This window comes from Polyodon spathula, chromosome 15 (genome assembly GCF_017654505.1).
Source record: "Polyodon spathula isolate WHYD16114869_AA chromosome 15, ASM1765450v1, whole genome shotgun sequence".
Taxonomy (NCBI): domain Eukaryota; kingdom Metazoa; phylum Chordata; class Actinopteri; order Acipenseriformes; family Polyodontidae; genus Polyodon; species Polyodon spathula.
This window is the reverse complement of record NC_054548.1, coordinates 24,929,171-24,957,057: the sequence shown is the minus strand read 5'-3', so window position 1 is coordinate 24,957,057 and position 27,887 is coordinate 24,929,171. Positions and strand designations below refer to the sequence as shown.

The following is a 27,887-nucleotide window of genomic DNA, read 5'->3' as shown; positions in this document are numbered from 1 at the left end:
TGCAATAAAAAGAATAAATGAAAAAAAACTAAGTAACACTTAACTTTAACCATAACCCTAACCAGTGATGCAGCCTTCTAGTCATACTGTATAATCATTATTACATTTTACCTGTTATTAAATGTCATTATCTTTACTAACTTGCTTATTAGTGGATCCTTAAAAATGCTGAAAACATTGTGCAGAGCATTGAGTAATTGAACATTATATGAAGACACTTTTATAAAACAACATCATCTACCCTGAATGTTTTTTTTCTGCAGTGAATTGAGAAATTAAAAATTAATTATAGTAAACATGAACTTTCATTGAAATACAATAAAACACACTTTGAATACAGTGCCATATGGTTGCTTTTTCCTATTTTAATTGATATATGAAGCACAATAGCGGTTTAGTGATGTTGCTATTACTGATGCTCTTACAGCAGCACGCAGTTTATCAATGCTAAAGATATAATCATGATGAATCTTGTGTTTCACAGGATAAACCGATTACTTGCATTTCTCATGGTGCTTTTCCCATTTCTTCCAGAGCAAGTGAACTTGATGGGAAATATGCAGGCAAAACCATTTAATACCATTCCTCACAGGTGTGCTTCTAGCAGAAAATGTTCAGGACAAATGTCAGTGACATACATCCCCATCCACGACTTGGATGATCTCGAGGAATGTAAAGTAGGGCTGTCTTCACTATTCTTCCAGGACTATGCATCTCCATCAGGCAACAGATAGTACCTTGTTTACTGAAATACCAGCGGCAGATATTTGCCTTAGAGTACTATCCTAGGTATTACTGTACACCTAAGTAAAAGGCAACCCTGTTGAACTTTGTTTGGACTTGTAGCCAGTCTTACAGTAACCCAGGTAGGAAATATACCCCAGGATACTCATACATGATTTATAAATAATATGACAGTCCCAATCAAGGAGCCTAAATAAATACAACTCATGTACCTTTAAAATACCAGTAAAACCACACAGTACTAAATTGTTGTCTTTTTGCAGGTCTCTGCTTCTTATCCAACATCCTTGCTTGCGTTTCAAAATGTAACACATTTGCTGGACTAATGCATTAGATTTTATTCAAAGAGATTAGGTTTACCAAGCAGTAATACCCACTTAACTCGCCCAGTTTGTAAGACTTTTTTTTTTCTGTTACGAAAAGTATGTGAATTGACTTCTCCTACCATCCATTTGAGTCAAATCGGTTAGGATGTTCATTGATGATACTAACATTGAATGGGCCAATAACAAGTTCATGGACTGGCGTTTCAGAGTTGTTACAAATATGATACAGAACGCTTTTACTGCAGTTAGATCTGATATATGATTGAAATCAGTTCAAAAAGACCTTCATGCTGAAGTCCTCTGGAAGAAGTTGAAAAAATTTTGTTTGTCTTAGAATTTCATTATAAAAGAGGCATAATAAATAAATGCTGACTACAAGAGCTGTCGGAAACCATCTTTGAAGCCTGCGGTTCAAAACTGTTCAAAATGTAGACTGATTGTGCCTGACTCGCTGCTAATCTGAACCAGTTTAGACCGGACCTTGTTCAGGTCAATGTTTTGTTCAGGGTACTGATCATACTCACTCATACCACACTGAGATACAGTACTAAATGTATTGTTTTGTATGATACTTGCAGCTGTAAATAGATATTAAGTTCTATGCTGTTTTTCTTTACAGACTTGTGTGGAATAAGACTAATCTTGTTCCATTTCCAATAACTGTTCTGCTATAAATGATAATGTACTGTCTCTCTCTAATGCAATAAGAATCTTCTTATACACTACATACATTTTTATATATAGTACAGTATATTAGCAATTTTAAGTTGTATTTGATTCACATTTTTCATTTACCTCCCTTTGAAAAATGGTACGTGCCTGTTTTAGTTGACGAAACTTAGGACGAAACTTATCAACTCACAGAATTGCAGGTGGCCTCATATCTCTCAGCCACTGGGTTCATCAGAAATCTTCCAGCTCAGGAAATAAATGGTTGGTGTGGTACACACCAAATGAACACTGTTGGCGTGTCATCTATTAACAGGTATCACTGCAGTCTTAGTGTAGCTTTTCCTATGGCTATACTATGCATTTACCATAGTTTACTCTACTTTATCATGCTTTTAATATGCTTTCCCATACCTCTGCTTTACAATACTTACCTGTGCTTTACCATGTGTTCACTGTGCTTTATTACACTTTGCTATGCTTTTGCTGTAGGGAAACCTTTATAAGGGCACTTACCTTGGTATCAGCTAACCTGACACACAGACACAGGCATATCACATCTGATCAGGGACCTCAGCCTGCATCTCTCTGGACCCCAAAATGAATGAATAAAACAGCATCTCTAAGTGATGGGACTGCCACTCATAGAAAATCATAGAAATATGTTCTTATTGATACAATACATGGATTATTTGTAACCATAATTGGAATACTCATGAAACATTAACATGAAAAGAAACTATTGGAATGAACATTATCTATTTCCCTTCATATATCACAAGTCAGTCAGAGGAACCCCCACCCCCTTAGAAAAGGAAACATAGAAACTTGTAAACATTAAAGAGGCTGGGGGCCCCCAAGACAATATCCTTATTCACGCTTTGTGTCTGACTGACTTCTAGTTGGTGCCTACTGGTGCCTACTTTCAAGTTCAGGGTAAGGTTCATCTGAGCCAATCAGTTTTGAGCTGCAGTTTTAATAAACCTTTTAACTGCATCGACGGCTGGATTCTGTTTGATGGTGTCACGGTGTGTGCACGCAAAATTAGCATATGAAACGAAAAGGAGACAGGCTTGTGTTCTTTTAGATTTTACAAGGTCTTTGATCGGAAGAATTAGACCATATCTTATTTGTGTTGCCGCCTCTCCCTTTCACAAATTCTTATTTTTTTGTTATGGGTTGCTAGTGATCCTAGCATTATGACAGGCTGAAATACCCCAGCCTAGGCTTGTTAAGCAGATAAAAGTTCAAACACGACTTCCCTGACAGAGCAGTGCCACTATAAGGGCATGTGAGTTAGAACATAAGAACATAAGAAAGTTTATAAACGAGAGGAGGCCATTCGGCCCATCTTGCTCGTTTGGTTGTTAGTAGCTTATTGATCCCAGAATCTCATCAAGCAGCTTCTTGAAGGATCCCAGGGTGTCAGCTTCAACAACATTACTGGGGAGTTGATTCCAGACCCTCACAATTCTCTGTGTGAAAAAGTGCCTCCTTTTTTCTGTTCTGAATGCCCCTTTGTCTAATCTCCATTTGTGACCCCTGGTCCTTGTTTCTTTTTTCAGGCTGAAAAAGTCCCTTGGGTCGACACTGTCTATACCTTTTAGAATTTTGAATGCTTGAATTAGGTCGCCACGTAGTCTTCTTTGTTCAAGACTGAACAGATTCAATTCTTTTAGCCTGTCTGCAATATGACATGCCTTTTAAGCCTGGAATAATTCTGGTCGCTCTTCTTTGCACTCTTTCTAGAGCAGCAATATCTTTTTTATAGCGAGGTGACCAGAACTGCACACAATATTCAAGATGAGGTCTTACTAGTGCATTGTACAGTTTTAACATTACTTCCCTTGATTTAAATTCAACACTTTTCACAATGTATCCGAGCATCTTGTTAGCCTTTTTTATAGCTTCCCCACATTGTCTAGATGAAGACATTTCTGAGTCAACAAAAACTCCTAGGTCTTTTTCATAGATTCCTTCTCCAATTTCAGTATCTCCCATATGATATTTATAATGTACATTTTTATTTCCTGCGTGCAGTACCTTACACTTTTCTCTATTAAATGTCATTTGCCATGTGTCTGCCCAGTTCTGAATCTTGTCTAGAGTCGTGACGGTGAGATCCCCTTGCTGGTCCTAAAATGTCCCAATCTGAGTGGCAAATGGTATTTCATAGTTAGACACATCGAAAAGATCTTGAGCAGCGTTTGTAATGACAAAAGACAATGGCAATGATTCAGGTCACACCTGCAAAATATGCAAAAGTAAAACCTCAACTCAGTTTTGGCTTACCAAACTTTTGCAACATCCAGACACACACCTTTTCGTTATACAACAGTCTATACATAATTCAACCAAATATTTCAGGCAAGCACAAGTTAACCAAGATTCCACAGTACTTTCTCTTTACCTTTCTCTTTACCTGAATAGAAATCGTCTGGAAGCTAAAACCAATGGCATTGTACAGCAGGCAAAGTAGGCAACCTTCCAAAAGTGGTATTTCCGTGTTAGAATGAGTGCATTTACACAAGAGATGCTTTCAGAGGGTTTCTTTACTATCACTTCCAGCACTGACAGAAGACTACTGAGAACATTAAAATAAAAAGAGATGCCACTAAATCATACTCAGAGCAGGACAGTGCATGATTTACAAGAGCTTATGTAAGCAAATCCATAAGGGTTAGAGGTGATTCCAGGAGTAAGAGTCGAAAATTTAAGATTTATTGTACAATTTAATGAAAACATTAAAAAAAAAATCTTTAATAGCCGTAAAGCCCTAAAGCTTACTGCACGTTTACATCTGTAGACTACTTCTTAAAAGTCTAAATCAAACCTTATCTATATATTCTGCTACATTGGGTTTTCGGGCCTAACGTTGACTGAATTAATGAGAAGGGAACTCAGTTAGATGAGATGAGTTGGTTTGGCCACAGTTCATGAGTCCACACAGGTTTTCAGTGGAGCCGTCCTAGTTTCTATCTGACTGAGTGAGATATGGGAGCTGAGCTGGGTACTTGCAGCACAGCACTCAGACAGTATGGACTGCTGTAACGAGTAAAGGCACGCACCCAATTCAGATATTTGATCTGCAACTGCAACCAGAGTAAATCCTTTTGACAAAAAAGCACCATGGCAAACATACAAAAAAAACCAAAAAAAAAAAAACTAGTACAAATGCAGTTGCCATAGCTGTTACAAGAGGCAGGAAGTTTTGAATGTTCACACGGGTTCAGTTTTTAACGATTGAAGGAAGCAAAGTATAATCGCATTTTCTGATGAGGGAATCCTTAAAGGTTTCTTGAGTCATTGAAATTCTGAGTTTCATGTGCATCATATTTGGGTGGGATGGGGTCTGTGAGCTTGTATACCACTGAGGCTGGCTGAGGAAGGATGGCGTCAGGTTGTCGGGTTGAGAGATGGGGAAGGAAGTCTAAACAAATTGCAATGTAGTTAACAGAGTGGTGTGTGAAGTCTTGTTGAGAAAGCTACAGACAAAGCTGGTGAGCTTACCTTATGCACAAGGCCTCTTTCTTTCAGACGGTTAAGATGCAAGTAGATAAGCTCTCAGGGAAAAGTAAACTGCACAGGAAACCACAAAACTCGAACCTTGCTCGAATTGAACTCAGACGTAGACCGCTAAAGAGAGGGCTTGAAACAGCCTGAAAAACCATACAGAGCTGAACCAAACGTGTACGTGTGTGTGTATGTTATAGAATGAGCTAATAGAGAGGTGAAAAGACCTCTTGTTTTGACCTGTCTGCCTGCAGAATCATTGTGTTTTCACCAGACATATCCCAACAAACTGAAAATATACCTGTGAATATATGGGGGGGACGGGGACAACACTTCTGTGTTTTAAAGTTTTCTTAAAATGTTTTCTTTTCTTTTGTATCTCTGAAAGTTTGACATGTTTGAAGTTATGGAAAACTAATCATGTCTTACTTATCTAGAAACTGGTTGCTTTTTATGTTTAGAAAGCACAGTTTACTCTGGCTTATGCATGTGTAGTCGTCAACATTTCCATCTGTATAAACTACAGCCTTTTAAGTCTGATTATTTACAGTTGTTGTGCGACCCTGGAAAGATTCAAGGACTGTGCTTGCATTAGCTTCATAATACAATAATGTTTCTTGAGATAAAGCAGAAAAGATTGATATATCAACTGAAAGAATCTGGCATCTCCCGTTTCCCGCCATTTCTTATACTTTTGAAGATGCAGTTGTGAAGGATTATAAGCCTCAGTCCTGACTCTATATTAACCTTTCTAGCCTCACCACCTTCCTCTAGCTACTCGAAAAACCCTTACAAAGCAAAAACTGCCCTGACTGTCGCATTGCAACCATTCCCCACACACCTTTATACTGATATATTTCAATACTGTCTACTCACGCAAGAGACATGGAATCAATATGTTCTGTAGGCTTCAATGTAATATTATTTACTTAATATATTATTACAGGTGACCTCACTGGCATATTTCTATACAGTTTAAGCACTAACAGAGGCCTCTTTCTTAGACTATGTTAAAAGGTGTTGCTGGAGCATTCAGCTGACAACTCAGACAGAGAATGTATGTAGGTAGCAGGGTGCTATGGATGCTACACTGCAGATAACTTCTTGACTTGAGCATACAGATAACAATCTATGGGCCCTGGGTGGGTTTAACCTTCGGCACAGAGTGCCCCGAGGTGTTTCTTAAACTCGGTATCTAACAATGGATATGACATATTTTAGATTATCTATCTATCTATATATATATATATATATATATATATATATATATATATATATATATATATATATATGTGTGTGTGTGTGTGTGTGTGTGTGTGTGTGTGCATCTCCAGTCGCAGTATTTTTTTCATGATGAATAAGGCTTGGTAAAATTAAGTTTGAAATTTATAGTCAGTTGACATTTTCTTTAAATTAATTTAAAATACCGTTTAATAAAATACAGGTAACTGAATACTGGGTTACACTTTACATTGTGTGTCTCTAATTACTGTATATTTACATAGAAGTTACTTACTACATACGGGTGTACTTACACAGAAAAAAGTGCTATTATGCACAGTTACAATGTGCTTAAATGTGTAAACGATGTTGCATGATATAACCCCAATTCTAACCTTAACCCTATCCCTAACACAGTAATTTGTACAGTGTTACACTTACTGTACAGTGTGACTGAATATTCTTTAAAACATTTTTAATTCACAATGTCTGCTCTGCAGACTCACAGACTATTCTCTCTCTGAACCTGACAAGTTTCTGGGGGCTTGTTTCTAAAGACTGTTCTATCAGACATGTGTATGAAGTTGCTCACACTGCATGATTGTATTACTTGTCCTGCACCTAATTACTTCTTGTAATACAACAGATAGATTACAGCATTTTCATCATTGAACTTTGACAAACATATCTCCTTCATGTTGTGTATTTAAGACCTACTATGGGCGTGTTTTTTTTTTTGTAAGTCAAGTTGCAAAATTATGTCCATTTAAAAAAAAAGGGGGCGGGGGGCGGGGGGTTTGCTCTCATGTAATGTCCCTCGATTTGCTTGCAGAGCTAATTCTCTTTGCAAGTGCAGTCCATTTAAACCTCATTATTTATTTTACAAAATAAAACGCCCTTTTCGTTTCTATTTCTGCCAGCAGTGTGTAGCTCTGCTATTTCGCGAAAGTCTGAAAATGGAGGGGTCACCGCAAAATGAATCTCTTGAGGGGCCAATAAATACCTGACCAGTATGGAGAGAAAGAAAAAAAGAAACCTGATTTAAATTAAGTCTTGCACATGCAAGTGACGCAAACTAGGTATCTTAATTCTGCTGACAATCTTTTTTGTTTAATTCTTTGCCATCCTGCGTGCATTGCACTTAAGAAAATTAAAGAAATGATTAATTAGACAAATAACATAAAAAATACCCCAAAGCAGTTAACTTTTTGTTTACATTTTACATGACAATGATGGTTAAATCTTTTGTACAGCTATGCTTCAAAGCGGGAGGTCACGGGTACGCGTCCAACAGCCTGTGCGACGCCCCTGCTTGCTGGAACCGAATTTCGCCTCCTACGACCGATCGCTATTTAGCATTAGAATCAGACATTAAACGAAAGGTTACTGCAGAGGCTGCTAAACAGAATGTAAAAACAGCAACAGTTTTCAGAAAACAAACTTGAAAGTCAGCGCAGACATAAAATATTCCTGTCGGTTTGTAGTCAAGTTATATCAATACAGGTACGATCAAGCACAGCCTCCTCACTCCAAACAACCTGCTGCTTATTATTTAAACACAGTTAGATTTTTAGATGCGAAAAGGCACGTTTTCTTTCTTTTTACTCGGTACTAGTAAAATAAATTCCTGGATGGGACAAACAACATGACAACCGACGTAGTGCATATATGGCCTTTATTAAAGAATGCCAATGGGACTGGAGCTGTTTATAATCGATTTGCCAAAGCTTTGCCTTCACACTTCCAACCAATTCAGTGGATGCAGAACGTACAGTCTCAATGTATGGGCAAGGTTTCACAACATATACAGTAAAGAAGCAAGTACCACTAGTTTTAGGCTTTTATAGTGCTCTGAAATATTATTTAATGTTTAAACAGGTCCGTGAAATCCTGTAACTTAAGTTCTCTGCGATTTAAATATACCCCTAGCTATAACCCTTCATGGATTTGCATGGCCGCTGTATCTCCAACACAACACAGAACTTACCTTAATAACCAGGCTCATTAGAAGTTGTTTTTAAATATGTTACATGTGTTCTAACTGATTTAATCATTCTTTAGTTAAACGAACTGCGATCTACGTAATCTCAATTTAATAATATAGTGTAGCATACACGAGAGTAGGCAGCACGGCAAGGGAGTCCGTTCTTTTGTACAGCGGTATCGGCGCTATGCTTTAGGTTCACGCCAGCTTTCCACCAGTGTGTGGATTGGCGCGCCTGACTGCGTTGACCGAGGTTGCTACAATATGTTGTCCCTTACTTTTAGACCTTACTAGGGTTGCTGTGTGTACATGTAGTTAACGTGCCTGTATTCTGAAGTGAATCCATGAATTTAGTACCAGGAACTCTAGGCCACATAGCATACCATGCTGAACCACTGTTTGTTTGCTGTTATCAACAGGTACAACATCCTGTATGGCAATAATTATGTGGTTCCAAGCCTGCGGTTTCCTGTTTTGAGTAGGCACTATAAGTTTGTGTACAGTAGCTTAGTTTTGTTTAAATTTGTATGAAACACATCCCTCTGGGAGAGCTTAAATCTTTGTTTGTACTCACACAAAATGTATTCCAGATGTCATTTCAAAAGGACTGAACAGCTTTTAATTAAATTTTTTATTTGAAAGTAATTAATGTACTGTATAAGGGAGTTAATCTTTAATGAATCCCGGAGGAAATTTATTGCTCAGCCTTTTTTTCCCATCCATTTTAAGTTCACTGCATGCTCCTCATTCTAATGTAAAATACTGAATGCCTATGATTTGAATACCTAAACCAGGATTGTCTAATCCCTGTGTATTAATAAACACAGCAAACTATATTAAATGCATAGTATAACCATGGGAAAAGCATGGGAAAAGCATGATAAAACTGTAAAAATACTGTGCCAAAATACCGTAGTAAACCTCAACACTTACATCTTAATGTTATCCTTGTTATCTAAATGTTACCACGTTTTTATTATTTGCCCAGGTTTATCTCAAGGTAAAGAACATTTTTGAATGGAAAATGTGGAACAAAATGCTAACACAGGGTGAAATGCTGAGAGAGAGAGAGAGAGAGAGAGAAAGAGAGAGAGAGAGAGAGAGAGAGAGAGAGAGAGAGAGAGAGAGAGAGAGAGAGTAGTTGTGAGTATGCTATGAGTAGTTATTCTTTTGATGGTGAAGGTGAAGCCAGCTTTTTATATTACCTCATAATTATAAGTAGTAAACACTCCATTAAAATCTATGACTCAATATAGGCTTCTAAAGGTCAACAAAAATCATTTTATATTGACCGTAATTTCTGTGTGCAACCTACTTACAATAATGTTAGGCTGCAGAATTGAAAACTGCAGATACTTATTACAATATGCTGGATAATATATTGATAAGGCATTGTAGATAAAATAATACTGTGACAAGAACGTTTACAGCTGTGTATGACATAGGAGACAGGGTCAGCTGTAGATAAGTACAGTAGTTAACTTATAAACACGATACATTATGAAGAACAGGGTAGGCAAGCCTGCCACACACTCTTGAAGTCTATAGTGTGCTGCAACGTTTTCTTTCTTCAGACTACTGATGCAATGATAGCATATTATTATGCGACTAAAAATACTTGCAGAAGCATGCGCTCTAACATGACATGCATGCGTGAAGTTTATCAAATGGGCTTTTTATCAAAGCTTTTTGTTCCTTTGGCTTGATTTAAGGGTTACCAGAACAGCTATAACACAACACTATGCAACAATCTGAAGAATACGAGATCTAGCTCCATTGTTTAAATGTGATGTGTGGGTGAAGATCTTACATATGTGTGCATTGTTGTGCAATGTATTTTGAATTCAAGACTACAAACCTGTACAGAGATACAGTTGTAAACCAAACAATTTGTAACAAACTAGTTTTTTTTTTTTTTACCAATGATAGCCTGGCCGTTTTATGTGATTTGGAAAAAAAAAGATAACCCTAAAGATGGCAGATAACAAAAGAACTAACTGAAAAGATCACTTGAGCAACTGTTGCTTTCCAGTGTGTTTTGCTCATTGCCTCTGTGCCTGCGTGTGCGCACGTGCTTGCGTGCGTGAGTGCGTGTGTGTGTTCCTTCATATTTACACCTGGCTATCTGTTGTGATGTATGCACCCCCGTACACTATATTGCACAGCAACATGCTACAAATATATCAAATTCAGCTGCCAGGTGGGGCTGTTTCCTCTGCCATATATGTGGACAGATTATTTTCAGTCACGCTAAAAAGCTACTGGGTTACTGTTTTATTACAGTGCATTATCATAAAAAAACCACAACATTACCAGCAATAGCAGCAGCACAATATTATTGTGTAGGGTGTGTATTTATAGATGGAATCTGTGCTGCTCATATAATGCTACATGAAAGTAGAAGTTAGTGGGGGATTGAGACTATACACGGAGCTGTTCTATACAATTGCAAGCTACTGTGTTTGGGTTCCCCTCGCAGTTCAACCCTCCATGTAATACTGATGCGATTAATTAAAACTGAAAAAAAGATCAATCAGTATTAACTAGAAATGTTTACTTTAATATCGTTGGAAACATACTGGGTCCTGGGAACCACTTAGATATTTCTATTTTTAATGTCTGTTTCTTAGGACATGAAGGCAGTGTCAGTGTTATGTAAAGGCCATAACTAAAAATAAATACTAAATATAAATAAATCTTAATAGAACCTAAATTATACCCGGAAGAAAATTGTAATATTTATGCAAAAGTAACTGTAACTCTAAGTTCACGTTCCTTGTCGTGGAACTTTTCAGGTCCGCAACTTTAAAGAGCCAACTGCACCAGATGTTCAGAGATATAAAGCTTTATTAGTTTGCACAAACGAGAACAGCTCAGCACATCAGTGTTTGGAAGCCCAAGCAGTGTTCTGCCATACAGAGTTAGCATACAGTTATTATACCTTTACAGAGAGACAGGGTCGTTTCCCTTTCAACCAATAAGCTGGAGCCAGCTCAGTTGGGGTAATTAACAACAGGGGGGACAGGTATATATGAGGTAGTGAGAAGTCAACTCAGTAGGTGTTAATGCAATAAAAGTTTAGGTGGAATGTCATGTTCCTTTTGTCCCACCACCCACAGTTTGGTTCCCAGCTACACATCTGTAGTTTAATACATTTACTTTATTTCTATAAACTTAATAGATCACAAACTCAAAAGATTTTAAAACATATAACTCAGTGAATAAATGTAGTACAGGGTAGCAACAAACAGGTACAGGAATGGTTGTATGCAATTATTCCCCTACATCCTTTAAAAACAATGATTGAATCCAGTTAAATATGAAATAAAGGAAGCCTATCCCTTTAACACTGTGGCACTGAAAGAAATGTAATTGAAACCCCCTATCAGATAGGCAATTCCTTTTGCCGGATGTGGTTTGTCTCACTTTGAGCCTTTCAATATCTGAATGTTCACAGAACTTTCAATAGGTTAGGCTGACATTTAATTGGCAGGGTCTTAAGATTCAGCATGTATTTAACCCAGTTTACCATTACTATGTACACATTTGAATGCAATTCAATTCAAATTATTGTATTTATATAGCACCTTTCATACCACAGTACCTCAAAACACAATGCCATACTGTCTATTTGAGACCCTGTGAGCTGCTAGTGTACATATGTATGCACATTTTATTATTTACTTGATAAGTGCAGCCTGGACAGTTAAGTCTTGCACATAATTGTGTGCTAAGTAAGATTATAGAAGTATCTACCCTGTTCAGTATGCAGTCCAAAATAAAATGCATTCTGTAGGATTCTGGGCTTATATTTATGTGTCTCCTCACTTTTTAAACCATTTCTCCTGTTTAAAGTAACTTTCATGGTTTCTGATGCTGTTCCAATGCTTGTTATCCACAGAGGCAGAAGTTCTCGGTCTGACAGACCCCAAGCTGTGCTACATTCTTGATGGAGTGCTCCTCCTCTACTCAATACTCATCACGGCTCTGTACTTCAAAAACAAGGTGAGAAGCAGCAGTTCTCTTTCCAAAATCAGAGCCCACACATGCCAATGTAAACTCAGAAGGTATCATTCATGAGATTCAAAAACAAAAGCCTAATATTGTTTTTGAAAATGGAGGTTTGGTAATATTTGTATTTTCAGGCAAACATTGTATATAATGGTCTAAGAAGTGGTGGACCAAAAATGCCTTTAATTTAAGATGGGCTCAGTGACAAAGACGTTTCTGGTTATATATATTATATATATATTATATATATAATATATATATTATATATATATCTATTATATATAAAAAAAAAAAACATTAAACACAGACCAGTTGAAATAGAAAGGAAAATAACTTAGCCCAGATACTTTGGCCTCAGTCCTCTTTTCCTGGGAGACTGGTCTTTCCCCTTGATGCTGAAGCAACGACCTAGCTCAGCAAGACCTCTCCAGGGAGAAAGCTTTGCTGCATGGTACTGGAAGAGATTAAGAAATAAGAGACAGAGGCAGGTAAGACCTGCAGGTATAAACAGAACACGGGGGCAGCGGAAATGAGTTCAGTGAATTGATGAATTGAAAGGGGGGGGGGGGGGGGGGGGGGGGAATGTGAAGGCAAGGGTGTCCCCGGGGGCGTTCTTTACATTTTGTTTTCTTGCTGGTGTTTTACCCCAGGGCTTATTTACTACCTTGTTAGCATCATTGAGTTCAATAAAAAATACAATGGGAATGGTCTATGTTAGAGTGGCCTAGGGAATTTAAGAGCCACAATATTTGAGATCTGCCACTCTTTAGATCATTAACATAGATCCCTGGTGTTGATATCGCAACATAACCAACAATAAAATGTTTCTCACCTTTTGTATTGCAGTTCTGTAAGGCAAAAGACGAACCCCAAAAGGAAAGCCTGTATGCAGTAAGTATCAGCGCTGCTTTAAGTTAGTATTAGCAAAATCCAGACAATAACTTGACACGCTTGATAATATTCATGTAACAGCATGTTTAAAAACAAACAAACAAACAAACAAAAAGAACAACAGCTGTGAAGAAACATGAAACACAAGCAAGGTGCATATAGCATCTCTTTAGTTAACCTCATGTGTTTTAAAGCGTTTTAACAGCATTTTTTTGTTAAAACAGTGGTCAATGTGGTGGTAGCACTTTATAATAATAAGATCCAATAATAAACACTTAATTGCCCTTTATAGATCATGAATCATTGTATATAAACTATGAACAGGTTATAAATAGTTATAAAGCACCTTATTAGCACCAACACTTTATTAACCATCTATTAACATATGCTACATAAAATATGCACATAATATGTATACGTATATATATATATATATATATAATATATATATACTATATATATATATATATTATATATATATACTTCTATATATAAGGTTATATATAGCCATTCTAAATGAGGTTATTGAGGACAAATCAGCATAGGCAACTGATTATTCAAGCACATGTCACTATTAATGCTTTATATGGTCTACTAATAAACACTTTAACCCTCATTTGTATGGTTTTATATATATATATTTCTATAGCATTTATTAGCAGACCTTATAAAGCATTAATAATGGCATAAATATAGTGCTTTATAAATATATTGTTCATAGTTTATATGCTATGTATTCATCATCTATAAAGGATGAAGCGTTTATCACTGGACTTTATTATAAAGTGCTATTATGGTTTGTATAAATGTAAAAGGTGGTTTGTATCAGAGTAAAAACGCCATTCGTGTAAACAGCATTTTCAGAGCATGCTATAAAAAGAATACTTTTGTTATTTAATTCAGCACTTGTTGCTGCAGTTTTCCAAACAGGTCCAAAAGGTGCTCTACATCCCTGTAGAAATGTAAACATATCATACGGTCTGAGGTAACACTAAGAGAATGAATTCCTGTTTTCAATCGTTGGGTGACCTGCCAAGCTTCATTGCTATTCATATTTATGTTCAGTGGACGTTTTTTCCATAGCAGCAGATGTGCATATTCTGAGAAGACGTAGTGTTTGAAACCAGGTGGGCTCTCAGTCCACACAGGTTGTGCTCTAGAGCTGTCTCAAATGCAGTTGCAGGGTAATTGGCTCCGACACAAGAAGGCATGCCAGCTGTGATGCTTTTTTAGGTGGCTGGGGTGGAGAACTTGCTGGGAGGTGGTTTTGAGTCCCAGTCATTGGCTTTGTTCTTGGGTTACCACAGCTGCTTCATGAATAATCATTTTATTCACAATCCATTTATTTTTCTGCCTTTTCTCTCTAACAGCATAAACCTAAGAGTAGAGAAAGGAAATGAGTAGTGGCATTCTGTAAGCACTTGAGATGTAAATATGAACTTATGAGCAAATGTTAAAAGTATATAAATTGTAAGAATATCAGGAAATGTATTTAATTTTTATAGCCTACCATGATTTACTTTTTTGAATGACATAACAAGTTTTTCTGGTGCTGAAATGCTAAATGTTTATTTTATTTTTTTTATTAAATGTAAAAGAAAATAACTACAACTCGTGAAGCTGCCATTGCCCCTCAGTTGTGTGTGTGTGTGTGTTGTAAATACTGGAATAGTTGTGTTTAAAAACACACTCTAACCTTACAGTAACATGTTTTTAAAAGTTATATTTAATAAGTGAATTCTGTAACCTGGAGTTGTATAACACACTTTAGTGATAAAAACTATGAGAGACTCGTCTTGTTTCCAGCTCTGATCTGACAGTCTTTCTTATTGACAAACTGGACAATTGGTGACTTTATAACCTCCTCCCTCACAGCAACGCAAGTACAATTACAATTACACTGTGGTTATCACCTGTACTATATGAGTATGACAAACATCCCTCAACACCCCAAAGCAAGCTTCACTTGGTCTATATCACAATACCAGTAGATCCTATTCACAAAGCTTGTTTGCAAAGATGCTTTATTTATTTATTTATTTTTAATTTAGTCATCGCCAATTATTTTTATTATGTTCTCCCAATTTAGAATGTCCAATTATTTTTAGGCTAAGCTCACCACTACAAACCCTAAGCTGACTTGGGAGGGGTGAAGACAAACACAAGCTGCCCTCCGAAGCATGTGCCGTTAGCCGCCCGCTTCTTTACACACTGCAGGCTCACCATGCTGCCACCTTACAGCTACAGCGTCAGAGGGCAATGCAGCTCTGGGCAGCTTGCAGGCAAGCCCACACTGCCCGGCCAGATCACAGGGGTCACTGGTGCGCGGTGAACCGAGGACACCCAGGCCGACCTAAGCCCCCATACCCGGGCGGCACTCAGCCGATTGTGTGCCGCCCCCTGGGAGCTCCTGTCCATGGTCAACAATGGAATAGCCTGGACTCAAACCGGCGACCTCTAGGCTATAGGGCGCATCCTGCACTCCACGTGGAGCACCTTTACTGGATGCGCCACTCAGGATCCCCCTTTGCAAAGATGTTTTTGATGAATTAATATTGATCTACTTTTTAACTGGCATTCCTTGAAACTGTTCTTGGTCATTGTATACATTATAAATGATTGCACACTGGGCAAAGAGTATCAGTATTTCTTAACTCTTTATTTCCTTAAAACAGGACTTGGAAAAGAGCCGTGTCGAGGTATATGACCAAGCCAATTCCCGGCCACGTGATCCCGAGGCAGGTGGTGGTGGAAAGGTAATGGCGTGACTTCGTTTTATTTCATTTTATAAACCCCTTTCCCTCTTAGAAGCTGCTGAAACTGAAAAAAACTTTGTGACAAGTAACATCTGTTCACTGCTAAAAAAAAAAAAAAAAAAAAAAAATTTGAGTTCTACTGCTCTGTTGGCCATAAAACTTTACACCCCTAATTGGCTGTGCACACTTTACTGCTGCTTTGTAACCGGGATGTATCCTTAGGTTGTAAAACAGGGCTGCTTGGTTGGCAGAGGACATGCAATAGATCCAGTTCAGGAGACACTGTCGTTGTTTAAGAAGTCTCAGGGGAGCAGGTCTGAAGTGAAGTGATTCTGTGATAGCTACATGAGAGGGTCCCCTAAATGAACAGGGTAGGGTTAGGGTGCCCTTCAGATACGGGGGAAACCCCTCTATTATATCCTTCTAATCTCCCTTTCAGATACCCGCTGGCTCCCCTGCCCCGATCTTAGCAATCATGGAACAGGCTTCTGGCATTCTACTACCATTCTCTGCATTGCTAACACACATATTGCACAGCTGTTCATTCACAATACTTTTAAATGAGTGCAGGGTCTAATATTTCAGTTTTCAAACAAACACAGCTTGGTCTTCATACCGCAGTGTATCAAGTCTCAATAGACCACACTGGTGCTGAACAAGGTGTACTGGGCTGTGCACACAAACCCATCTCCCTCTTAGTTCCTGGTGCATGTGAAAGGATTCTGGGAGAGGTCCTTGGATGCTGCACTTAAGGAGAGCCCCGGGGGGTCCTGTTTCACAGCACTAGAAAGCACAGAGTCAGCACCCCAAGCTTTCTCATACTTTGTTTTGTAAGCGCTGTGCTTTTTATTCAGCTCTGCAGGTATAAATACATCTAAACCACATGTGCTTCCTGAGCCTTTTCCCTGTGAAACTGCTCTAATCCACGAATAAGTGTTTGGGTTGGTTGTTTGGTAGTGGTGGTGTTGGTGGGGGCAGGTATTCCTTCACACAGAACCATATCAGAGTGGAAAATTTTTAGAGATGAATCGTTGAGATGTGCAAAGATTACAGTGTAATAGCTGGGGTCCCGCTCCCACCTAACCACACTGAGCAGGAAGTTATACATGTGCTCCACAGCTAGGTGCTGGGTGTAGCTTACAAACTCTTCAGCTAATCTTACTCGCATATTGACATCATGTGTGGGTGGGACTGTACGTTAGGGGTCTGTATTGAGTATGAGTTTCTGCACACCCTAGACAATACCAACGAGTATGAGTGATGAGTTTCTGCACACCCCTAGACAATACCAGTGAGTATAAGTGATGACTTTCTGCATACCTCTACTGCACAGTATTGTTTTCAGATCCTCAGGCTGGGTGCTGTGTTATTCAACAGCTATAACAAGAGCGGGGACCCGGTAGCCAGTTGTCATGCTCTTTTCTCTATCCAGACTCAACACAGTTGTGGCTGACCAATTTTCATCTTAAAGAGGCTAAAGCTAGTTAAATAATTCCATAAATCTCATCTTTCGTGCACTTCCACTTGCACATGCAGTCTTGAAGGAGACACGTTGCAGCAAACACACATTGCCATCTTTAAAAAATAATAATCAAACCTGGTGCTGTACTAGGTTAAAGAAAGCTCCCAGTTTGCATACTTTACTCTCTGGTTGTCTGTTACACTTGTACTGTCTACATTTGGCCATTCACTTAGAGAGTGACATTGACAGATAAGATGAATGGAATTGTTTTATTAGCTGCTACCCTTTTAATAGCAGAGGTCATACTGTAACTCATTGATTTAAAAAACCTGATATTGCAAGGACACCTATTCTAGTGAGGATGGTATTCCGGATTCTTGGTCGTGATGCTTCAGGGCTATACTGTTCAGAGAGGGGTGTCTCCTATCAGTTGAAAGAGTAGCAACACTGTAAAAGAGCTCTCTCTCTGGCATGTTGACCCTCAGATATTATATATTAGAGACCCAAAGCCCCATTTGATTGTCCCATTCAGAGAAAACAATCATTGAGCTCCCCCACAATTTCAGTGAAGAGGGACAGTACAGTATGTGTAGAGTTAAGTTTAAAGTTGAGGGAACTGAAGAGAACAGCTATAGCGAAAGGAAATGTATTTTAAAACTTTACTTCCTGCACTGCAAGGTTAATTATTGAGCAACTGCTGAGCCAGTGCAGTTGATGTCAGCTAATGGCTCTGGAAGTAGTCTAACTGTGGAATAATATAATTGTGTGACTAAAATATAAGTGCCAGTTTTGAATATTGTAGTGTTTTGATGTGAGGCATTCTACTTCTTAAACTAATACAATATCCTGTCCTTTTGTTTTTAGAGAGGCAAAAGAGGTGATGCTCTATATACAGTAAGTATTGTAGAACACAAACAGTTTTTTTTTTCCTTTGTTGTGTTGTTAAATGAAAAAAAATCCTGTACCATTTTAAACAGGAATCAAAGTGTGTAGAGCATGGGTGCCCCTGTGTGGCTGCAGTGTTAATGTTAGGAGAGAAAACCTACACCTGTAAATTCACTAAAGTGAAAATGACTGGGGAATTAATTTCAATTGGCTTGTCTTCAAGGTCTCACTGTTACTCATCACCTGGCACCAACACCACTCCCAATAACACATTATAGAGGTCACACACATACACACACACACACACACACACACACACACACATATATATATATATATATATATATATATATATATATATATATATATATATATATAATATATAAATATACCTTACTTACACCTAAATCTTAGGAATGAATGTGGATTTAGGTCAATAATACAAGTGCCTAAAACTATATAATATGAAAACAGATCAATTATTGGCACCAATTAAAAAAAATATGTATACAACGATACACAAAGATATAGAGTAGGGATTGTCAGCCTTGGCCTCTTCAGAATTTGTGACGACTGTGTTAAGCCTCCAGGTCCCAAAGGCATTTGATTATTTCATTAAACCTGTTTCATTAAACATGGCCCCCCAGGACCACCTTTGCTCTAGGAAATTGTGTTCAAGTTCTTTTGCAGATTATCTGTTTTTTTTTTTTTTTTTTAATTTGCATTGTATGATTTTTGTTTACTTTTAGTCACTCAAAAAGGACCGTCCTGTTGATGCATACAGTGAAATTGGACTGCAGAAACAAAACCAAGAGGTAAAGACTTTTTGAACTTTTTGCACCGTTACAATTTGATACTCACTGAAAAATAAAAAAACAACATAGGCATACTGTTTTCAGAGATTACTTTAGTGAACAAAAAATGGAAACACCAATGTAAAGTCATTGGGCCACCACGTGCAGCCAGTACGGCCTGTATCCACCGTGGCATAGAGTCTACCAGCCTCTGGAAATCTGCAGGAGGGATGCGGCACCATTCTTCCACGAGAAAGTCAATCAACTCACGACTGGTTGATGGAGGTAGAAAACACTAACTCGGGCGTCATTCCAGAATATCCCATAAATGCTCGAATGGGTTCAGAGCTGGTGACTGAGAAGGCCATGACATCAGTGTCATGCTCATCAAAAAATTCGGTGAAGATGATCACTCAGTATCATTAAGTAGCGATTAGCATTGACCTTGCCTTCTAAAGGAATGAGTGCACCCAAACTATGCCAGGAAAATGTGCCCCACAACATTACGGAACCACCAGAACCCTTCACTGTTGGAACCAAGCACTCAGGGCTGTAGAGTTCTTTAGGTTGGCGCCACAAGTGCACTCGTCCATTTGTCGAGAACATGGTGAAGGATGATTCATCTGACCATATCACATTTCTCCATTGCTCGGTAGTCCAGTGCCTGTGCTCTTTGCACCACTGAACTCGCAAACGTGCATTGCCAGGTGTGATGAGCGGTTTGTGCACTGCAGGTATCCTGCTCTGTGGAGTTCTCGGCAGACCATTTTTGATGAAACTGTCTGCTGGCGCCCTAGGTTGAAATTTGCAGTCGATTGATCTGCAGTTGCTCGCCTGATTTGCCTTGCACTTCAAATTAATGCACAGATATCATGATCCTGGAGTATGCGCTTCTGCCCACTGTTCCATGCCAACATCACCTTAGACACCGTTGCTCGTGAAACATCAGCAAGTTGAGCTGCCTTGGTCACTGAAGCTCTGCCAAACGCGCCCCAGCAATCACCCCTCTTTCAAAATCACTGAGGTCTCCTCTAGCCATAATTATAGGCAACCAGGCCTGTCCAACATTTTTATACATGACCCAAAACATGCTGTGTTGTTATTTGCTTAAGGCATGAGCCACACCTGTGTGGAAGCCCTTGTTTTCAATATACTTGGTGTCCCTCATTTACCCAGGTGTTTCCATTTTTTTGTCCACAGGCTCTATATATGTCTGTGTGTGTGTCTATATATATATGTATATATATATATATATATATATATATATATATATATATATATATATATATATATAGCTAATTGTATATATCTAACTTGGGTAACACATTAGGTGAACCACACCTTGATGGAATCGTATTGGATTACCCTCATTGTAATGAACAGATAGAATTAAGTACATGTAGTATGTAACCTACATGGGGTACATTACATGTAAACAGGTATTAATACCATGGAGATTCAAAATAACTTCGATACCACCCCAAAGTACAACAACATGGTCCAAATCGTGGAGAGTTTGTTCATTTTATCAAAATTTACCGGGGCGCCGCCAAGTGGCTCACCTGGTAAAAGCACAGCCGCGTGAATCATACATTCAGGGGAGCGCAGGTTCGGGTCCTGGCTGTGCGAAGCCAACAGTCTTCGCTGGGGATCCCAGAGGGGGAGTTGCGTTGGCAAAACCAGCAGGGACTGTTTCTCCTCATCGCTCTACAGCGAACCCTGCTGGTCAGGCACCCAGAGAGCTCAGAGCAGACATCAGCAGGGCTGGCCTTTGTCCACCAGAGGTCAGTAGCTTGCCGACATTTGCGCTCGTTCCTGTGTGTAGAAAAGAAAGCTGGCTTGGTAGTGGGATTGGTGGACTACCACTGAACCTTCAGTTCTCCTGAGTTGTGTTGGGAGTTGCAGTGGGGGGAAAAATAATTAGGCATTCTAACTCTGGGGGAAAATCTGAGGTAAAATAATTGGACAGTCTAAAAAAAAAAAATAATAATAATTACTGTATTTAATTATAAGATTGTGTTGTACAGTATGTGTTTCCTGCACAGTTGTTTCTGTATTACAAAAGTAATATTTACAAATAAAGGACGTGCTATCAATAACAAACACCCTGCTGTTGTAGGTGGTAGCAAGCGTGTGACTGTTTAAAAAACATGCAAATGGGGCCTTAGAGAGGGACTACCTTAACACAGTGTAAACAAACTGGAAAGTCAACCACGCCTGCTTTGGACAGCAGGGTACAATGAGAAAACAGACTCCCAGGAATCTTGTTTTTATTACACATAACATGATTGTTGGATACTGCAGCTTGCATGTATCATGCTCATTAACACCCCGCAACCCATGTAAATGAGTGTCCAGGTCACTGTTTAATATTACTGTTTCCTGGGGCCAGGAGCACTGAATTGAAATGTCTCTGGGGGAAGCTTTAATTGAATATCTGGACTTGGCTTTTAGTGCTGATTGTGTCTGTTGGCGAGAGAAGGCAGTTCTCATGAGGAAGGTTACTGCAGTCCTTAAGCATGGAGAGTAATCTATTCAGCACTGGGATGATTGCAATTGAGTGTGGCATTTAACACAATGTGTTCTGTCTTGCTAGAAGAGACGCAGAGGAAAAGGAGGTGAACAAGTTTACCAGGTAAGAAAATAGCAATGTCTTCACTGGTCTTTTGCATTTACACAGAATATATAAATATCCGAGCAGCAGGTTAAGCTTGATACCAGTGTTCTATAGATTCTGTGAAACAAATAGCCCTACGATTAGTATTCACCACAAAGGGGTGAAACTTTATAAAAGGGGTGTCATTTTGATATAAAATTTCAAAAATACCCTGCACATTTTAAATTTCCTGGATTACACATTGTTATGGGAAATAAGTCTTAAGTAAACCAATTGATAATATTCTCTGTGTGGCATGTTATTGCATAAATCAACCAATCAATCAATCAATCAATGTATTTTTATATAGTGCCTTTTATGGCAAGCCATCCCAAAGTACTTTACAAAACAAGCAAAAATGTAACTAATATCAAACATTAACTACAATAAATAAAACAAAAACACTAAATTAAAATATCAAATGTCTATTTTCAATAAGCATGGAAAAAAGGTTTTTTCCTAGCGACTTAAATTCCTGTGTAAATTCAGAGTTTCTGAGAACTGGAGGCAGGCAATTCCAGAGGGAGGGAGCACAAATAGAAAAACTCCAAACTCTACGAGTGACACACCTAAACAAGGGAATGGTCAGCAACTTCAAACCTGAAGAACGGAGAGCGTCTAGGGGTATAGAGATGCAACAATTCAGAGAAATATGTAGGCCTTATTCCCCCGAACAGCCTTATGAATCAAGGGTAAATAATGTTGAAACACAGAATTGAATCTGTTTAAAGTGTTCGATGGCTACCTCTAATCCTGTTGAGAGTGTGCTTCTCTTTTTAGCAATAAGATATTCTGTGTAATTCATTGTTTAATACACCTTGTGTTAGGATGCTTTGACCTGAATTCTGGAGCAGCTCTCTAGCTCCAGTTGTCAGTTTTTTTTTCTTTCAAAGATGGCTAAATCAGAAAAGTGACATGCAAATGAGAAAAGTGTAAGAGCCAGCAACAAGTGAACACTGTGCTGGCATTTAAACCAGCTCTTCAGATGTACTGCACTGTCTATTACATTTTTAATCTTGATATTTTCAGGGACTCAGTGCGGCAACCAAGGATACTTACGATTCTCTCCAGATGCAGCCTCTTCCTCCACGCTAAGAAATGCACACTTCTTCCTTTTTTAATGACACAGCACCATGCCACGACTTGAAGATGCAATATTTAAAGAATTACCTGAGCATATTATTATTATTCTTATTTTTTTTTTTTTTTTTTTTTTTTAAGAACCAGGTTAGCAACTGAAATGCTTTAAGGTTTTAAAAGGTTGACTGATGGCTGAATTTGGTTATTTGCTAAACAATTTAAAAACAATTTTTCACTTACCTAATCAAAATAAGAGCAGCACTTACAGTGCCATTGGGAAAAGGAGAAGGCAACAATATTGTACCTTCAATTCTAGCTTCAACTTGTGACATACTGTCAGTATACTTGCACAGCATTGCACTGCCCCACAGGTTTGAACTTGTCTTCCCTTTGACAATCTAATTATAGGGTAAAATAAGGGTTATTAAGATAGGGTTACCTTTTAGTTTCATGCACCAAATTAACAAGAACAATAAAAAATACTCATGCTGTTTTTAAATTATTGCCTTTTATAAATATTGCTTTAAGGATAAGACATGAGAAAAAACTGTACTGTATATAAAAAGTGTATATGTATAAGAAAACTAATCTGTTCCAATATACAGTATCACATTGGTTCCATCTACAGTCTGCAATTGAGTCTGCAAATGAGATTGGAACAACAAAGGTCAAAGTTCAACATTGTGCTCAACAGACTCAATACCAGACGCTATGCGTCATTTGCATACAGTCAATGATTTGGAGAAACTGATTTCTGCCAGCCGACAATATTAACAGGGGCTGACAGGATCCCAATTCAGATCGGTTTTGCTTTATTCAGTTACTGATGAAAGCAGACTCATTTCAAATCAATCTATGCAGCACACATGGAAATGTGGCAGACATTTTAAATTAAGGCAGCCTTCAAAATTAGCTTCATATGGTTTGCTTTTAAAATATGGGGTTGATAAAACATTCTGGGCAAATGTTATGGGTGAATTTTAATATGTAAATAAAGTACAGTTATAGAATCTTTGTTTTATTATGTAATTAATGCTTAATCAGCTGCAGATCATTAAAACAATTAAAGACAATGGAGTGTATGTTAAATAATGTTTAGTTTAGTAAGTTATACAAAATAAAAAACAAAAAAAAACAAAAAAAAAAACTCAGGATTAGTATTGCATTCCTGTAAATTTAAGAGAACAGGTTCTGGTGTACAGCATTGCGCACTTCAAGGATTTTTTTTTGTATTATGTGTTCCAGTGTGTCATGTTCACAGCTAGAAGGAAACACACTTATGTATGTCTATAGAACGAGTAGCTGGAAGGACACAAGCACACAGAGCTAGGACAGAGGAAGTCAAAGGTGTTTTTCACATATGCTGTAAAAAAGTTAGGGTTGTGTTGGTGCAACAGAAGTATGAAATTCGACACTGATTAATGCATGCAGAGTTAGCAGTAGTAAGTTGTTTGATATTAGTCAGCCCAGAAATGTAATCAATAAATATACCTAGAGGGTTTTAGTACTAGCACTTCAGTTGTATCATCAAAAGTTTATTGGTACTACCTGAAGAATTACTGTACAATTCTTTTTTAGTAGTGAGCAATTAACCATTTCAGCAGAGTAATCTTCATTTCAATTTTTCTGCTTTTCCAAAAAAAAAAAAAAAAAAAAAAAAAAAAAAAAAAAAAAAAAAAAAGCTTACGATAAGCAGTGGTTTCTTTTTTTCTGTGACTAGATACTGGAATTCAATTTAAAAGTAATTCTAAAATGTCTACTTTTATTTGTGGCCTTAAAGAGAGCCAGCCAATATAATGATGATACTACAAATGCTTCTGGGCCACGCTTGCAAAAACATATATAAATACAACTTATGCTCCATTTGATCACACTTGTGGTTTTCATTTTGCTCTGCATATGACATAACTGAAATCCGTCATTACTGGTGAAACAAAATCCTGTTACAATTAACTACACTGTGATAGTGTTGGTTGACCAGATGACAACGATGTATATATTTTAGGTCAAAGGTGTATGGTTACACCTACGATAAAATTATATTTGCATAGTGCTACAGTGGCACAAAAAAAAAAAAAAAAAAAAAAAAAAAAAAAAAACTTACATTAAATTCCATCATGCCTTGGAGAAAGTATATTCAGACAGTATAGCTGCCATACCTATGCTGATGTAAAAGGCGGCATTGCAATATTGTAATAGTGTCAACTGGATAGAGCAAGTTTTAGGGGTGTATTGGGAATGGAAAAATGCAGAAGGCTGCAGCCCGAGTACCTTAAGGGCTAGAGTTGCCTATACTGGATTTACTGACTGCATTATTAAAATTGTAAACTTGCTTTCAAGCTAACAACTTGGCTTTATACACATCCGCTCACACACATCAATGCCACCTGCTTTGTATTGGCAGAGTTCCAACATTCTTCCAAATTCTTACACACAAAACAGTAAGGAAACTTTCCTAAAAGTACAAGGTAAATGGTAAATATAAATTTGCTGTTAATATCTATTTTATACACGTGATGGAAAAGGAAATGATTTGTAAAATACTTCTTTAAAACATGCTTGTATTTTTAACTTGTAGAAATATTTCTGGTGCTTTACTATTAAAAATGTTCTTTCCTCTCCTGAATCATGGTTTACGTTATTATTATTTTTCTTAAATATATGTACCGCTTTGACACATTCATTATGAAAAATTTTTACCTGCTTTTCTTTATATCCTATTTAAAATGCCTAATTCAAATGTTGCTCTGCAACCAATTAACCTGGAGGACTGCAGATTAACAAGAGGACCCAAAATCTCCCAGTCAAGCAACCCCCCTTGTTACACCTGTCTAAAAAACTAATATTGCTGTTATCTGAGAGAGAACTGAATGGCAGTTAAAATCAGGGGTATTTTGGCAAAAACTTTCACATCATGCAAAGTATCAGGAGTATGTGATGTTCATTGCATTCCACTGAACTGCAGAACAAACTAATTTCAAAAATATCTGGAAAAGATTAAAAGCAAAAAGGAAATAAAGGTTCACACTTGTACAAGAGAAAAAACACATATCAATATACAATGTTAAAACACTTGGAAAATGGTTTAATGATGTTTACAACAAAAAAGTACTGTACAGTAACAGTAAAAGATTATCTTTATATATATAAAAAAAACACAATTACAGCAGACAAATGCATCTACACAAAATCTACAATGTATCCTGATTCATATACTTAATTTCTACATAAATCTTTCAGATCTAAGCTACCATGCGGTAGCCGTTTTAACTGCCAGCATTAAAGAAACTGTGTCCCCATTTTCTGTACACACAATGAAAACATGATAAGATCCGGTTTATCTGCTTGCTTGGTCCAGACCACTATGGTAAAGCTGTACTAGCCAAGATAAGTATATGGAAAAGTCCAGGCATTTCTACACTAAACTGCGATTTTGTGTGAAAATTCAGGTTAATTCCAAATATTTCCCAAGGATTTTTATTTTTTTATTTTTTTAAAAAATTTTTAAAACATAAAAAGCTACTGTTTTAAAATTAACAGAACATTTTACACAAACAAAACAGTGTACATTGTCAAAATTCTGGTTACAAAGGGGATACAGTTCTGCAACTGATAACTACAGTGAATGCAATTTATACAAAATGCACATCATGTTAAATCTACAACGGAATTAATATGTACACTTTCTAATCATGAATCACCGGGCAGTGAAAACTGTTACCACATACATTGACACACCCAAAACATACAAAAATACATTTATTTTTAAACTACTAAGAGTAAGACAGTTCAGTAATTTTTCTCCATGCTATGACTGAAGAGAGCAACACCGAAACGAACAAGAAATTTAAAACGACACAAAACCTTTTAATTATCCCAGAAATATACCAAAATATACATCTAAGCTTTGGAATTACTGAGGTTATACTAATGCAAGTGCTGGGTAACTGCATTTAATACACATGCCTAAGGTTTTGCAAGAAGAAACAAATCTTTGGTATCTGCATCAGGCGAACATTTAATATTTGGATTTTTGCTTTGGGATAGAGCTTGTAAGATCCCACAACCCCCCACTAAGTTAAAAAAAATCTGTCAAAAATCCTTCATTTTTCAATGCATAAGAACATTTACAGACATCTATCTAGCATAAGGTTGAGGACTACAATGCATAGTTGCACAGTGGAACAGTGTAGACGAAAAATGAAAGACCTTAGAAAAAAGCTAGCAGTTAAAAAAGAACAGCATCTCCTAAGCATTTGCAGTGCGCTCAGAAGAATACCTCAGTGTGTATTAATTCACATCACCCAGCCGACAAAGGGTTAATACAAGCACCCATCAGAGTAGCCAATTACATCCCAAATAAAGACTATATAAAAGTTGTGAAACTCTGAGAGAATCTGCATACTAAACAAAAAGGTGCCACTTTAAAATAAAGACTGATGTAGGGCTGAAGACCATTTAGTTCATACAATCATTAAGAAGTCTTTGGTTTTCTCTTAAGAAGTTATCTGGATATAGCTAGCCTATTACAAGGCCAAATGGCAGTACAGTTGCACAAACATCTACATTCAAAGAATTCATATGAACTGGATTAAGGATTGTCAAAATAATCTGAAGAAATTGTGTCAGGATGTGTGGTTTTTTTTTGGTTAAGTATAACAAATACCCAAATAATTAAATAACAAAAAAGAAGTGTCAATAGTATACATCTGGTCACAAAGCGTTTAATAAATAAAATGTGGCAGTTCATGCCTGCAAGAACAATGTTATTCAGTACAGTCACTTTGCTAGGGTAACGTACACATTTCATTATAGGATGGAAAATGAAAATGAGCCAAGGGGTCAAACTGTCTATCAGGTATAACAAAATTATGAAAACTCAAATTGCAATTGTC

General features: G+C 37.5%; 1 protein-coding gene across 1 annotated transcript in view; it reads left to right on the top strand.

Moving 5' to 3' along the window:
• The window catches only part of LOC121327591 (T-cell surface glycoprotein CD3 zeta chain-like), a 38,014-nt gene extending 13,354 nt beyond the window's left edge, over nt 1-24,660 (top strand). Inside the window, exons 2-8 of the mRNA XM_041271696.1 lie at nt 12,359-12,462; nt 13,315-13,359; nt 16,035-16,115; nt 18,442-18,471; nt 19,212-19,277; nt 21,853-21,891; nt 22,942-24,660. Of these exons, the coding sequence (XP_041127630.1) occupies nt 12,359-12,462; nt 13,315-13,359; nt 16,035-16,115; nt 18,442-18,471; nt 19,212-19,277; nt 21,853-21,891; nt 22,942-23,007 (431 nt within the window). The 3' untranslated portion in view covers nt 23,008-24,660. The remainder of the gene's footprint in view (nt 1-12,358; nt 12,463-13,314; nt 13,360-16,034; nt 16,116-18,441; nt 18,472-19,211; nt 19,278-21,852; nt 21,892-22,941) is intronic.
• The last annotated feature ends 3,227 nt before the right edge of the window (nt 24,661-27,887 follow it).